The sequence below is a fragment of the Tachysurus vachellii genome, chromosome 6 (assembly GCF_030014155.1).
Source record: "Tachysurus vachellii isolate PV-2020 chromosome 6, HZAU_Pvac_v1, whole genome shotgun sequence".
Classification (NCBI taxonomy): domain Eukaryota; kingdom Metazoa; phylum Chordata; class Actinopteri; order Siluriformes; family Bagridae; genus Tachysurus; species Tachysurus vachellii.
This window is the reverse complement of record NC_083465.1, coordinates 9,200,719-9,215,636: the sequence shown is the minus strand read 5'-3', so window position 1 is coordinate 9,215,636 and position 14,918 is coordinate 9,200,719. Positions and strand designations below refer to the sequence as shown.

At 38.1% G+C, this 14,918-nt stretch overlaps 3 protein-coding genes and 1 long non-coding RNA gene across 6 annotated transcripts; 2 read left to right on the top strand and 2 right to left on the bottom strand.

Annotated features, from left to right (window-relative positions):
* Window positions 1-625: 625 nt before the first annotated feature.
* LOC132847101 (2'-deoxynucleoside 5'-phosphate N-hydrolase 1-like) lies at window positions 626-3,082 on the bottom strand. The gene is made up of 4 exons (XM_060872075.1): window positions 2,843-3,082; window positions 2,066-2,137; window positions 1,656-1,766; window positions 626-1,452 (listed from the first exon to the last, which is right to left on the bottom strand). Exons 1-4 carry the CDS (start codon window positions 2,976-2,978, stop codon window positions 1,325-1,327), a joined length of 447 nt encoding a protein of 148 aa, XP_060728058.1. The 5' UTR covers window positions 2,979-3,082; the 3' UTR covers window positions 626-1,324.
* Window positions 2,696-5,920, top strand: LOC132847104 (uncharacterized). Its single transcript, XR_009648598.1, has 2 exons — window positions 2,696-2,773; window positions 4,835-5,920. It is a non-coding gene; the product is annotated as an uncharacterized LOC132847104 (long non-coding RNA).
* A 1,750-nt stretch (window positions 5,921-7,670) lies between these two features.
* LOC132847102 (2'-deoxynucleoside 5'-phosphate N-hydrolase 1-like) lies at window positions 7,671-11,306 on the bottom strand. Its single transcript, XM_060872077.1, has 4 exons — window positions 11,104-11,306; window positions 9,622-9,693; window positions 8,689-8,799; window positions 7,671-8,521 (listed from the first exon to the last, which is right to left on the bottom strand). The coding sequence occupies exons 1-4, from the start codon at window positions 11,225-11,227 to the stop codon at window positions 8,394-8,396; spliced, it is 435 nt and encodes a 144-aa protein (XP_060728060.1). The 5' UTR covers window positions 11,228-11,306; the 3' UTR covers window positions 7,671-8,393.
* A 218-nt stretch (window positions 11,307-11,524) lies between these two features.
* On the top strand, window positions 11,525-13,309 carry mea1 (male-enhanced antigen 1). Of its 3 annotated transcripts, none has more exons than XM_060872072.1 (4): window positions 11,525-11,654; window positions 11,816-12,105; window positions 12,438-12,546; window positions 12,634-13,309. In XM_060872072.1, exons 2-4 carry the CDS (start codon window positions 11,836-11,838, stop codon window positions 12,795-12,797), a joined length of 543 nt encoding a protein of 180 aa, XP_060728055.1. In that variant the 5' UTR covers window positions 11,525-11,654; window positions 11,816-11,835; the 3' UTR covers window positions 12,798-13,309. The 3 variants fall into 3 exon arrangements, with proteins under 3 accessions (XP_060728055.1, XP_060728054.1, XP_060728056.1); XM_060872071.1 differs by having other exon boundaries at window positions 11,541-11,654; window positions 11,746-12,105; XM_060872073.1 differs by having other exon boundaries at window positions 11,571-11,716.
* The last annotated feature ends 1,609 nt before the right edge of the window (window positions 13,310-14,918 follow it).

Here is a 14,918-nt window from a genome sequence, read left to right as displayed (position 1 = left end):
ATCTCTGGAAAATTGTCCGTAGTGCGTGAGTGAATGAGAGTGTGTGTGCGCCCTGCGATGGGTTGGCACTCCGTCCAGGGTGTATCCTGCCTTGATGCCCTATGACACCTGAGATAGGCACAGGCTCCCCGTGACCCGAGGTAGTTCGGATAAGCAGCAGAAAATGAGTGAGTGAGTGAGTAATACACATAGAAGGTCATTTTGAGACAATGGCTATGTGCGGAATGAGATGTATACCTAACTAACACTCAGCAACAGTCATGACCTTAAAATATCAACAGCAGTATAGATTGAAACAAAATCTGAATCAACAGCCAAGGAATAATTAGAGTGTATTGCTTACACTCTTGTACTGCCACCTGCAGATCAGCATTTGGTCATAAACAGAGCGCTCCAGGTTCACACATTAGTTCTCAATTTCCACTGAACTGTGCGGCTCATTTTTTTTGTATAACAGAAATTCTTAATAAGTCTCTTGCTTACTGGTTATCAGATCACTTTTTAGTGTCTATAGTTTTTACATCACACCATCTCTTGTATTTGGGCCTTCTAAAAAGTCTGTTTTTTTTTTCTCTAAAAAGTCTTTTTAATGCGGAGAGATAAGAAAAAAACAGACACAAGAATGTGGAAAAATTATGAACAGTAACACTTTATTATGATGATTTTGTGCTTGTGATATCTTATTTTAAATCTTATTTTCTTTTTGAAAGTCATATTTTAACAAAATATGAAAGCATCATATACTTTATAGTTTATACTTTACATACTTTATATAAAACTCAAGAACCTCTGTTAAATTGAAAAAGCATTTTAGAGCTGGATAATGAACTTGCTCATTACATTATGAGTGATCTACACTACATGGCCAAAAGTATGTGGACACTTGACCATAACACACCATATGTGGGTCTTCCCCAAACTCTTATTACACAGTTGAAACCACACAATTAAAGAGGATATCATTGTATGCTGTAGCATTATGTTTCCCTTCAACTGGAACTAAGCGGCCTAAACCTGTTTCATCATGACAATGCGTCTGTGTAAAAAGTGAGGCCCATGTTCTGACAGTCCTGACCTGGGATGAAATGGACCTCATACTGTGTACCAGGCTTCCTCACCCGACATCAATGCTGACCTCACTAATGCTCTTGTGGCTGAACGGACAAATCTTCACAGTCATGTTCAAGATCTAGTGGAAAGCCTTCACAGAAAGCAGCTTCATATTAATGGCCATAGTTTTGGAAAGATGTTCAAAAAGAGCATTTAGTTGTAATGGTCCAGAAGGTCACATCCGTTTGGCCATATAGTGTATTTTTAATGGACATTAGTTCTTGGTGAGTTCGCCAAAATAATTCTCCAGGATGCCTTCAACATCCTCTTCCTTATAATCCTGTACCTGGAAGAGAGTGCCGCCCAACTTGCCCTCAGCACCTCGAATCATTGCAGACAGGACTAAAGAAAAAAAAATTACACGCATGACATTAAATAAACAGAGATTTAAATGTTGGTCTGGTGATAACTGGAGGTGAGAAGGACAGGTGCTAATGAGCTGTGAATTAGGCTTATATTTTCTGTACAACTGCAGGGGGCAAATATGCCATTAACACATCTATTGAGCAAATATTAATGTAGTATGCTGAGAATTTTTAAATTACCTCTTCCTGATGAGGGTCGGAAAAGGCACAGAATCCTTTTTTTCATGGCCATGGCTTGACCAATTTCATAACCCACGCCCAAAGATGGTTGGGTTACTTCAGCAACTACGACTGGAAAGATATACAAAAGGATGATACAAATCAAAGTGTGCTCTATTTCTTCTATCTATCTTGAATCTATTCTCTTCTGGAAAGGTTCTGACTTTTGTGTATTATTCTTGTTTGCTGTGTTGTAAAAAAAAAGCATTGTTGATTCTGTAGTGTTGTTTTGACGTGACTGTTGGTTTATGCTAATTCATTCGTTTCTGATGTTTCTGTGAATGACACAAGTGACAGTGCAATTAAAGTAATATAGCAAATAACTATTGAGGAAAAAATAAAAATAGATATATAATCAAATCCAGTCTCACCATCAGACTGAGCCAGCCACTCCATATCACGGTCATAGATAGCCTCGTCTCCGCCTGATACAGCATCCTCACCTGAGTCAGAAGCAAATCAGGGTTATTCATTAAAACAATAGTTCAGCCAAATTTTGCACTGAAAACTCTTACAGATACAGTGTAAGTATCATGCAGACATTCATCTAAAAAAATCATTTTAAATGTTTTAGAAATCACATGAACCTCTGAGAAAACTGATAAAATCATTAGTAGTGTCCCAAATTATTTATAGGCTACTAACATATTTGAACACTAATTTCATACCTAGACACATACATAGATCATGGATATGATGAGAAGTAAGGAAACAAATCAAGTTCACTTAGACTGGGAAATCACATGTTCTAAATAGGTGTTCATTTTAAAGTGGAATAAACAGGTGTCTTATAAAAGAAAACTTTTTTTTTTTGCATTCATTGTCTTTAGCAAACTAAACACTTCTAAAAAGGCTTCTAAGTTTCCTCAATTGAATAATCACTTAAACCACACAAAATAAAAAGCAATAATAACAGAATTTATCTACTGATTCTTTTATTCAAAATGTCACACGTGAAGTTTTGTTGCGACGCAGTGGATCAATCCCACAATGCATCGCTTCAGGACTTCAGTTCCTATGGGTTGTTTATGTAACTTGTTGGAAGATAAGAGGTAAATTGTACAGGCTGCTGCTTTCAGGTCAGTGAATAAGATTGTTGATGGTTGTGTGTCTGCTATTATTATTGTACTGTTTACCCGTGTATTTACCTTTCTCTGATATAGCCACGTGGGTCACGTGCTCTGTCAAAACCGTCCCATAGGTCTGCAGCTTCTTCACAATATTCTGATAAATCTTCACATCCTGCCTTCCCCCCCTAATACTTCCACAAAAGTATATATGCATCGCGTGGAGATGAAAATACAGCGTTATCTGTAAATATGCCGCTTTACGACACAGATATCCGTACGTTAGAATTGTTGCTGGCGCCCCTGGCGGCAATCAAGCAAAATCCCTCCATATTCATTTGTTCTGTTGGCGTGACAAAGAGACCGTCACGTTTTTCCTACACGTTTCCGGTTCCGTGTCGAAGAAAATGATAGACTTTAAGCTTTATTTGGTTCTAAAGTGTCTGTTTATAGCGATAAAGCAAACGAAAATAGCTGAAGAAAGTGTTTACGATGGACACAAATTCTATAGGTGTGTAACATGTAACCATAGCAACCGTCGTGGCCTGATGGTTAGAGAGTTTGACTCCTAACTGTATGGTTGTGGGTTTGAGTCTCGGGCTGGCAATACCACGACTGAGGTGCCCTTGAGCAAGGCACCGAACCCCCCCAACTGCTCCCGGGCGCTGCAGCATAAATGGCTGCCCACTGCTCCGGGTGTGTGTTCACTTTGGATGGGTTAAATGCAGAGAACGAATTCTGAGTATGGGTCACCATACTTAGCCGTATGTCACTAACTATAAGTGTTTTTAATTATGCGTCAATACATAACTATTGTCTCTTAAGACGGTTGACTAGGCAACATTAGCTGAAGTTGTTGGCCTGTCTGTTCTATTTTATGCATTGCACAATACACAGTGTATTCCAAATTATTATGCAAGTGACATATCAGTAAGATTTCAATTAAATAAAACATTTCATTTGTAGGTTTCCAGTAAAGATTTTTCTCTTGTTTTTATTCCTCTGATCATTTTAGATCAGTCTCAGACAGGTTTGTCAATTTTTTGATCCAGGTGATTGTAAACAAAAGGTAAACCTGTTTAATAAAGAGGTTGTTCCAAGTTATATTCAGGTCACAGTGATGTTTTGGGCGGGAATGTTGGGAAGTGAGATGGTAGGTCCCTTTAGGGTTCAAGGGTGTCAAAATGACCTCAGCAAAATATGTGGAGTTCCTAACTGCTGCAATCACATGCTGCAAAAAAACACTATTGATGCCTTGGTTGCTATGGGCATAGAGACAATATCATGGTGTGCCCACCATCATCCCCATACCTTGATCTGTAAATATGTTTTCATATTAAAATTTATATTTCTTAATCAAAATATTAAACTTTTATTTCTTTAAAACTGATCTGTTCATGCAAGAAATACAACAGATTTCTGTTTCGAATTAAATATGATCTATTAAATGTGTTCAAACTGCACTCTGCATTTTGACCATTATCTTTTCAAAATATTAGAAAGAGTTGATGTCATCATAAGCAGTTTTGCTTGTACCAACATCCACACTATAATATAATTGTTGAGGATTTAAAAAAATCCTTAATTTTATTAACTGTTTAAGATAAACAAACAAAAGTTGTGTTTGTATAATCATTTAGAACATGTGGAACAAGGCTAGTATTACATGCCTGCATAAAAACGGTGTACTACATGTGACGAATAGTGGCCAGGTCACTACCTGATACTGATGGAGGAAAACATAGAGATAAATCTCTCTCTTTGATTTTTCTGTTCTATTTCAATGCTTCTGTAAAGCTAGTAAATGTCAGTTGTTAAAGGAGCTATGCAAATAAATTGAATTGAATTTCCTCCAAAATAACCCCAAGTGGCTGGATGATATTCTGATGTTCAACTTCACACTTATCAAACCACTCTGTCACCAGTCTTGCTTATAGAATAGAAACATTTATTTGTCACATACAGTGGCAGCTTGGTAATGCCGGGGCTTGCACCTTAACCTTGAGCCACCACTGCATGTGTTGCTGTGTGTGTTGGTGTTTTATCCTGATATATATTTTCATTTTCCTTTAGAATTCTCTGGTATCATTCAGAATTCATTGTTCCATCAATGATTGGAAGCTGTTCTGGCCCAGATGCAGCAAGTCAGGCCCAAAGCATGATACTACCACCACCATGTTTCACTGAAGATATAAGGTTATTATGCTGGCATGCAAAATTTCCCTTTGTCCCAAAATAATGCTTCTCATTTAAACTAAAAAGTTTTATCTTGGTCTCATTTGTCATTCATTCATTCATTTTCTACTGCTTATCCGAACTACCTCGGGTCACGGGGAGCCTGTGCCTATCTCAGGCGTCATTGGGCAACAAGGCAGGATACACCCTGGATGGAGTGCCAACCCATCGCAGGGCACACACACACACTCTCATTCACTCACGCAATCACACACTCAGGACAATTTTCCAGAGATGCCAATCAACCTACCATGCATGTCTTTGGACCAGACGAGGAAACCGGAGTACACGGAGGAAACCCCCGAGGCACGGGGAGAACATGCAAACTCCACACACACAAGGTGGAGGTGGGAATCGAACCCCGACCCTGGAGGTGTGAGGCGAACGTGCTAACCACTAAGCCACCGTGCCCCCCCTCTCATTTGTCCAAAATTATTTTTCTAATAGTCCTCTGGCTTGTTCACATGTTCTTTTTGGAGAGCAGTTAAAACTCTTTAGTTTGCCTAGAAGTTATTCTGGGTTCCTTTCTGACCCAAAAGTACGGTGGCCAAGAAGTGCAAAATGTTTTCGGATTTGTTAATTTGTTTTCGGATTTGTTAATTTGTTTTGCACTTCTCGGCCACCGTACAAAAGACTATTCCATGTCTTGCTTTTAGAGTGATCTTTGTTGATTGAACACTTCTGTGGACGGTAGCAATGGTCTTAAATTTTCTTGCGTTAACACACGTCATGAACATCAGACTTTGATATATCTCTTTTCTTTTAATAAAATAAAACACTCACGGACACCTGATTGACATCCCATTGACTGCAAATCAGACTATAATTTGAGCCTAAAATTAAATACTAATCCTAGAGTTTCACATACTTCTGCCTCTCACAGTTATATAATATTACCTGAATAAAGTGAATATATTTGACTGATCTGTTTGGGTTCACTTTGTCTGCTTTTGGGACTTGTGTGAAAATCTGATGATGTTTTGGGTCATATTTACAACATAAGGGTTCACAAACTTTCAAGCGACACTGTGTATATATACACACATATATGTATAAGGGATAGCCTCAGATTGTTGTTCTTAACTGACAGATGTGGTACTCGCTGTGTAGAGTCATCTGCTCTTCCTGCATAATTGTTTATGTTTAAAGGCTAATTACTTCTTACGGTTGATGTAATATGGTTGAGAAAATACTAATATTAAATTGTGGTGTCTACATTTTTCATATGAATTTGATTTTTAAACATACAGGTCAGGCATAACATTATGACCACCTTATATTTATATTATTATAACACCTCATATCATAACTATTGTGTTGGTCCCACTTTTGCTACTAAAACAGCCCTGACCTGTTGAAACATGGACCCCACTGAAGACAACACCCTGAAGGTGTGCTGTGGAATCTTTTTTAGCAGCAGATCCTTTAAGTCCTGTAACTTGCTAGGTGGGGCATCCATGGATTGGACTTGTTCGTTCAGCACATCCCACAGATGCTCAATTGGATTGAGATCTGGGTCATTTGGAGGCCACGTTAACACCTCCAACTCGTTGTGCTGCACAAACCATTCCTGAACCATTACTGCTTCTTGGCAGGGCGTATTATCGTGCTGAAAGAGGCCACGGCTCTCAGGGAATACTGTTTTATCAAACTCGCTCAAACCCTTAAGCTTGCCTATTTTTCCTACTTCTAACACATCAATTTTGAAGAAAAATGTTCACTTGTTGCCTAATATATCCCACCCACTAACACAAGCCAGGAAGAAGAGATAATCAGTGTTATCACTTAACCTGTCACTGGTCATAATGTTATGCCTGATCAGTGTATCTTTGTTAATGATTAATATATACTTTTTTGTTCATATTTATAACAGCTTCCTTATAAGAACAAGAACCATGGGCACAGACCTGGAGAAGAGTCTGGAGAAGCCTGTGCCCATGATAGCCTCAGATTGTTGTACTTAACTGACTGGTGTGGTACTCAATGTGGTCTTCTGCTATATCTGTATTATTTTATATATGTTGCTCTGCTGCCACATAATTGGCTGATTTGATATCAGCATAATTGATCAGGTGTACAGATGTTCATTTGAAAGAGGACAGTGAATGTATGTTCATGTTCCAAGTTGGTTAGATGAATAAATTGGTTTCAAATGAACAAGTCACAGTAAATTTACATTTGTTAACATTTACATTTAAAACTTTAGTTTTTGTACCACTGAAACCCGATGGTTTCATAAACAGTTACTTTTGCTTTACTTGTCTTAAGCATAATAAACACTTGCAAAGATACTTTAAACTTTACAAAGATTTTCAGAGAGCATGTACCATTCACTAAGTATAAGTATCTGTGTCTGAATAAGGTCATAATATGACAAACCTGTGTACGGTGAGTGGGGCCTAATCCTCAGCACAAGAGAGAATGGATAGGATTGAGCACAAACAGCCCACTACTGTTCTCTCCAGCCATTCATCTATATCCAGTTTATTGGACTTTTTATTTGGAGCCCAATATCTATGAAACTATGAATTTCGATCTACTGGCCCTACGGTCAGCTCTTTGGACTTCTCGTCAATGCTGTCACACTCTTCACTCTTTTCCAAATATTTCAAATTCTGATCAAATTGTATACATAAGATGCTGTGAGAAAAAAACAACAAAAATAAGGCACAGGTATGTGTAAAAATGTACCGTAACCCTTTATTATGATATTTTCTATCACAATGTTTGTAATGCTTGTGGAATCTTATTTTAAATCACCCATATTTTACAAAACACAAAAACATCATGTGTCAGCAATTTATATAAAACTCAAGTGCCTCTGTTAAACTGAATATCTCTACTTACAAAAAGCATTCTAGAGCTGGATAATGAACTTGCTCATTACATTATGAGTGATCTACACTACATGGCCAAAAGTATGTGGACACTTGACCATAACACACCATATGTGGGTCTTCCCCAAACTCTTATTACACAGTTGAAAGCACACAATTATAGAGGATATCATTGTATGCTGTAGCATTATGTTTCCCTTCAACTGGAACTAAGCGGCCTAAACCTGTTTCATCATAACAATGCGTCTGTGAGGCCCATGTTCTGTTTTAGACCTGGTTTGTAAATGTTGGAGTGAAAGAACTCGAGTGACCTGCACAGAGTTCTGACCTGGGATGAAATAGACCTCATACTGTGTAACAGGCTTCCTCACCCAACATCAGTGCTGACCTCACTAATGCTCTTGTGTCTCAGTCCTCACAGTCACATTCAAGGTCTAGTGAAAAGCCTTCACAGAAAATTGGACAAAGCTCCATATTAATGGCCATGGTTTTGGAAAGATGTTCAAGCTGTGATCATCAGGTCACATGCGTTTGGACATAGAGTGTAATTTGAATGCATATTAGATCTTGGTGAGTTCACCAAAATAATTCTCCATTACGCCTTCAACATCCTCTTCTTCATAATCCCGTACCTGAAAGAAAGGTCTGCCCAACTTGCCCTCAGCACGCTGTATCATTGCAGACAGCACTAAAAAAAAGAAAATAATATTAATATTAAAAACAGATTTTTTTTTCATAGAATTATACACTAAACTGTCAAAATGTTGGCCTGGTGATAACTGGAGGCTAGAGAGACAGGTGCTAATGAGCTGTGAAATAGGCTGAATTAACAATGTAGTATGCTAATTAACTTGCCTCTTCCTGATGAGGGTCGGAAAAGGCAGAGAATCGGCTTTTTCATGGCCATGGCTTGACCGATTTCATAACCCACGCCAAAAGATGGTTGGGTTACTTCAGCAACTACAACTTGGAAAGTAAAGAAAAAAGGTTATTATTATTATTATTATTAATATTAATATTATTATTTGATACAATTCTGCCATATCCCATTATAGTGTAGAATTTTAACTGCACAATTAACTCTTTTTACCAGAAGCAGATTTCGGCCCGTTTTGGGTGCCCCTGTGTTCAGCATCGAATTTATTTGCCAAAATCCCCAATAGAAGTTAATGGTTCATATAAAAGTTGACACTCAAGGATTTAAGAATTTGCAGTGTTTCCATAAATATTTTTATTACCTAGCTTAGAAGGTTAAGAATTTATTAACGTCATTATGTTTTACTATCCAAAAGCTACAGCTATCTATTTTAGCTATAGAGATCCCTTATTTTGAAGAGGCATAAACTGTTTGCCCAGCAGGGGCCTCAAAACTCTCCCTTTTCTCATCACCCTGCTCACCAGCAGCTAAACACAGTCTCGTTATATTTTTTAAACAGAAACCCAACAGTGTCTTGACTAATCTTATAATAGACAAATAGATGGCAATCAAATATCATTTAGTCCATTTTAATTCCGCTGGCCATTGTAATTTTCCAGTGGAATGGGAGAAAAGGTTAAAATAATATGACAAATAACTACCGGTTATGGTAGCTATTTAATGAAGAAACGGAAAAACACCATTAAACGTTTATTAGTCTTCACTGAGCCTCAGATTCCATAATTATCAACAATTGTGATTGTCTTAGTCTTTGTGTACTGGAAACGTATAACACAAATAAATGCCTTGTATACGCAAACATACTTGGCAATAAAGTTCTTTCTGATTCTGAAAATCAAATCCAGTCTCACCATCAGACTGAGCCAGCCACTCCATATCACGGTCATAGATAGCCTCGTCTCCACCTGATACAGCATCCTCACCTGAGTCAGAAGCAAATCAGGGTTATTCATTAAAATAATAGTTCAGCCAAGTTTTGCACTGGAGCTAAGATTGTTAAGGAATAAGAAACACTTCCATGTGAGCATCATGCAGATGAATAATAAAATAAAACCATGTCAATTATGTAATTTCTCAGTCTGATATTAGTAGTAAACACAATATGTTGTGCTATCTTGTGCTAAGAAGCAAGCTAGTTACTTTCAGTAGCTTCAGACATCACGAATATTATAAGAAATAAGGCTGTTTGTAAAAGACGTTTCATTTAAACTGGAAAATGAGTGTTTACAGTATGTATACATTTGCATGTCAAGTTTAACTGACCTTCCCCTGTCAGTGATTAGATGGTATTTACTCAAGGAAATATTACAATACTGCCATATCAGAACACAATAAACTTACATGTGTAACAGTTATGTTCTCTTTTTTGTTTGTTTCTGAATATTTCTACTGAATATCTGAATATAATAGAATAGCATTCTAGAGCTGGATAATGAACTTGCTCATTACATTATGATCTACACTACATGGCCAAAAGTATGTGGACACTTGACCATAACACACCATATGTGGGTCTTCCCCAAACTCTTATTACACAGTTGAAAGCACACAATTATAGAGGATATCATTGTATGCTGTAGCATTATGTTTCCCTTCCACTGGAACTAAGCGGCCTAAACCTGTTTCATCATGACAATGCGTCTGTGAGGCCCATGTTCTGTTTTAGACCTGGTTTGTAAATGTTGGAGTGAAAGAACTCGAGTGACCTGCACAGAGTTCTGACCTGGGATGAAATGGACCTCATACTGTGTAACAGGCTTCCTCACCCAACATCAGTGCTGACCTCACTAATGCTCTTGTGTCTCAGTCCTCACAGTCACATTCAAGGTCTAGTGAAAAGCCTTCACAGAAAATTGGACAAAGCTCCATATTAATGGCCATGGTTTTGGAAAGATGTTCAAGCTGTGATCATCAGGTCACATGCGTTTGGACATAGAGTGTAATTTGAATGCAAAAAAACAAAATAGAAACAAAAAAGAAATATCATTGACAGGAAAAAGTTCTCTAAAAAATCATACATGGAAATCAAATGGATATGATTCAGCTATAAGACATCTGACACAAACATTTGTTTATGAAGTGCAACTCATTTAACTTTAAGTGCTTTATCCTGGTCAGAGTCACAGAGACTTTATCTGAATCAATCCCACAATGCAACACGAAACCACTCCGGTTACTATGACGATGTTTAATGTTATTATTGAGATGGACAGTGAGTGAATAAGACTGTTGTTGTGATGATTGTGTGGTTATAAACAGAGTGGACGCTGTAATAAAGCTGTGAATGTAATGTTTAATATCCTGGATGACATTTAACCCTTAGCTCTATTTACCTTTCTCTGATACATCATCGTGGCTTAAAACCTGTCCGTAGGTCTGCAGTTTCTGCACGATTTTTTGATAAATCTTCACATCCTGCCTTCCTCCTCTGATACTTCCACAAAAATATATATTCATCCTGTGGAGTCTGAAGAAAAACTGAAGAAATTAAAACGTTCTTTTCGACGGTTAGTCTCCGTCCTGCAGGTTTATTGATGCGCCCCCTGGTGGTCATATAGCGCCATCGCAGCACATCACAAAGTATAAACAGCTGGAATCCTTTTCATTACAAAATATATAAAATCACAAAATACTGATTTCCGTCTAAAATGTAATGTTGGCGATACATTAAACTGTACGTTGATTAATACGTTTGATTAATTTATACGTTAATTATTATTATTTGTTTGCCGTCAGTAAGTAACGTCACAGCACTTCCGCTTCCGTGCGGAAGTAAATTGTGCGTTTCGAGCTTCAACCGAGATCTTAAGTGTTTGTTTATTGTTTATAATAGTTTGTTTATACACAGTGAAGAAAGTGTCGACCGTGGACAGCGTCGAAATAGGTATAAAATGATATAAAACCAGCCTGTTGTTTATTATTTCGATGCTTTTTCACTGCTATTGAGTAAGTTGTTTTCTTGCTGTTCGCCATAGCAACTGCTATAAATGACGTGGTCCTTCACAACGACCCTGTGTTGAGTTGTTGTGTATTTACTGACCACAGGAATAGCGTTGAACCCGTGAATGGAAGTGGAGAGGACCCTGGTTATGGGTCCAGAAAGAGTGTTTCCGAGCTCGGAGGAGGATCTGGGACAGGAGCGACTGGGGGAGGAATGGAGCGGTGAGGACGGTGAGGAAGAGGACGGGGCACCCGGGGAGGAAGAGCACAACAGCGCAGGGTATTATTATCAACCACTGAACCAGGAGCCTGATGGTGTCTCCAACACACCGCTGGATCAAAACGACACGACGCCACACGCCGATCAGCTGCAGGAGGTGCAGGACAGAATAGAGGTAAAGTGTCAAGCTGCAGGTTTACTCAGATTCTTATTCGTGCCATTTATTCTTCACGCTTGCTAGATCTATCTATTGCTAGTTCTATCTATTATTTTGACACTTTAGTAAATAAACGTTGAAGAATGTTAGTTTTTTTCTCCCCCAAACTGAAAATGTACTGATGAACGTCAGTTGTTTTATATGACAGATATTGTGTTCAGATATGGTGTTATTGTGTGGAGGTTGAAATGAAAGTACCAAACAGAATAAAGTGTCGTACTGTGTTTTAAACGTTTATGATAGATGTTTTATAGCTGTTCTGGTCAGTACTGACGGTTCTGTTCACACAGGCCATGGGCTTGTTCCTGCCTCAGCCACCAGCTCCAGACAGCGATGAGGAGGAGGATCTAGAAGCTGCTGCTGCACAACACAGCCATGCGTCTATTCCTATGGATCCTGGTAACGTGCACTCTGATAAACTCAACTGAAAAAGACCTAGTTGTACTGATCAGTGTTTGATAATGTTTGTTTTGACACCTTTCACAGATCATGTTGAGCTTGTTAAAAGGACCATGGCAGCAGTGAACTTGCCATCTCTGGGGATCCCAGCTTGGGCTCGTGAGATTTCAGATGACCAGTGGAAGGACATGGTGCAGCAGACTCTCCAAACTCGGCAGAGCTCAGGAGGCCTCTTACTGCAACGCAAATGAAATGATCTAAAGGCCTTTATCATGTTCTCCTTGCAGCCCATGTTTGCATCCCCAATAAAGCATCAAAAGAGCCTGTAAGGTCATGTGACTGAGGTGGCAAAGAATAATTGTTTATTATATATTGTATTTGTTTGAAGTAAATGTACTGATACCATGATGCAAAGGGTTTGACATATTTCAGGATAGTTAGTGTGCTGCCTGAAGATTCCCTCATTAATTTCACTGAATCGCACTTCAAAATCAAGACCACTTAATCTTTTTTCTTCCTTTCAGTATCATCCAGTTCATCTGCATATTTCTAGACATTTGTGTTTAGTCCTATAATGACGATATCCACATGAAGTTACTTTTCTTCAGCTTATTGATGCATATGTCCTGCACATTCACAAACGTATTTTCTTTCATTTTATTTTTGTTCTGTACATACATGAACATCTGTACAAAATATGACTTTCATAGTATGTAATGCTCTGCCTAATTAAAGTACAACATATGTACATATGACCTGGAAAGCAGCTTCAGAGTAGTGTTAGACTGGGGGAGGGGAGGGTGGGGTGGGGTGAGGTGAGGGGGGTTAAGGGTGGAGAGACCCATCCATTCATACATTTCTTCTACAGCATGTTTAAGTGCCAGACAACAACCACATGTCCAGTCTACAGCTAGTGCCAGGTAGACTTCAGGAGTTTTGGTGTAGAATTAAACCGACGTTCCATTAAAGTGAACTGAAGACTCTGGACATGGATATCTGAGCTAGTTTATTTAGCCAATTATATAGGTACAACTTTTTCTTTTTTATCATCAATCATTAACGATAAGTGATTATTTAACGTGTTGTAGCAGTAAATGTTATAGCCAAGCATCAACAAGTGTCTGGCAGCCAATTTAAGGAGTGACTATTCTCCCAGAATGATCAGAATGAGTGATAATTCACTGCAATAGACCAGAGGATACTGTTCATCATGTGAAGGCAAATGAAAGAAAACATGATCTCAGTGAGAGGTGGAAGAAAACATGATCAGGGGATGTGACGAGCAAGGATGCAATCCTAAGCAATATACATAACAATATACAATTATTTGGAGTAATAACTGCAGTCTGCCGGTTAACCATATACCCACTGCTTGGAAAGTTAAACAAGCATTTCTTGTCCACTTTACTGTCATAATATGGATTGAATATTTTTGAATCATTCGACCAAACTATTGAAGTGCTTCTTTCCAAAAATATTGCTTAGGCTCCTTAACAGATGCATAACCTATTAAAGTAAAGTTCTACGATAAAAGGTAGAGACGAATGAAAAGACATCCCTATGCTTACATTGGACTAACCTTTCCCACTTGACAAGGCAGTTGAAATATTAGAGGTTTTTTAACATCAAACTCTAAACTCGTAAGACAAATAAGATGTTAAGAAGGTTAGGCTAGAAGATAAAAATAGCAGTTTAAAGGGAATTGTTAGGGTTTCTTGGTAATTCATTTCTTAAAAAAACAAAAAACAAACAAAAAAATACATTACAAATATGTAACCATACATCATGGAACCATGTATAATGATTGGTAAGTTATGGACACATTTTTGAGGTACAGAACATTGAGATACAGCATTCATCTTTAGAATGATAATGAAATATGGAATGGTCTGCTGGTGTTTTTGGAGGTCAGCATTTGCATTCAGCACCTTACAGTGTTGTGTTCTCAGTTCACCAGTAAGGCAGGAAACAGACTAAACAATTAAATCCGGTGTTGACAGTCAGCATAAATGTGACTACAAGCATAAATAAATCATAGCGATTCTGCCATGTGGCTACTGCGCAGCAAGGCTTTCAGTGCATACACTTCAGACTGCCACTAGCACATGCATCTTGACCAAGAACCGTGGCTAATTCCTTTATGTCGGCCACTGAAATGATGACACAAGCCTGAACCTATGACATCTAAAAAGGAAGCATGATGCCTTGTCTTGAGGTATTTTTCCATGTACTTTTAGACAATTATATTTTACTTTAAACTTATTGCAAGAAGATACCAAAGTATCAACAACTAGGCTATGCAGGAAACAAACACTTCTACAGATCCTGTAGACTGCCTGTGGTATAATTTGATAGCAATTTTACATTCATGT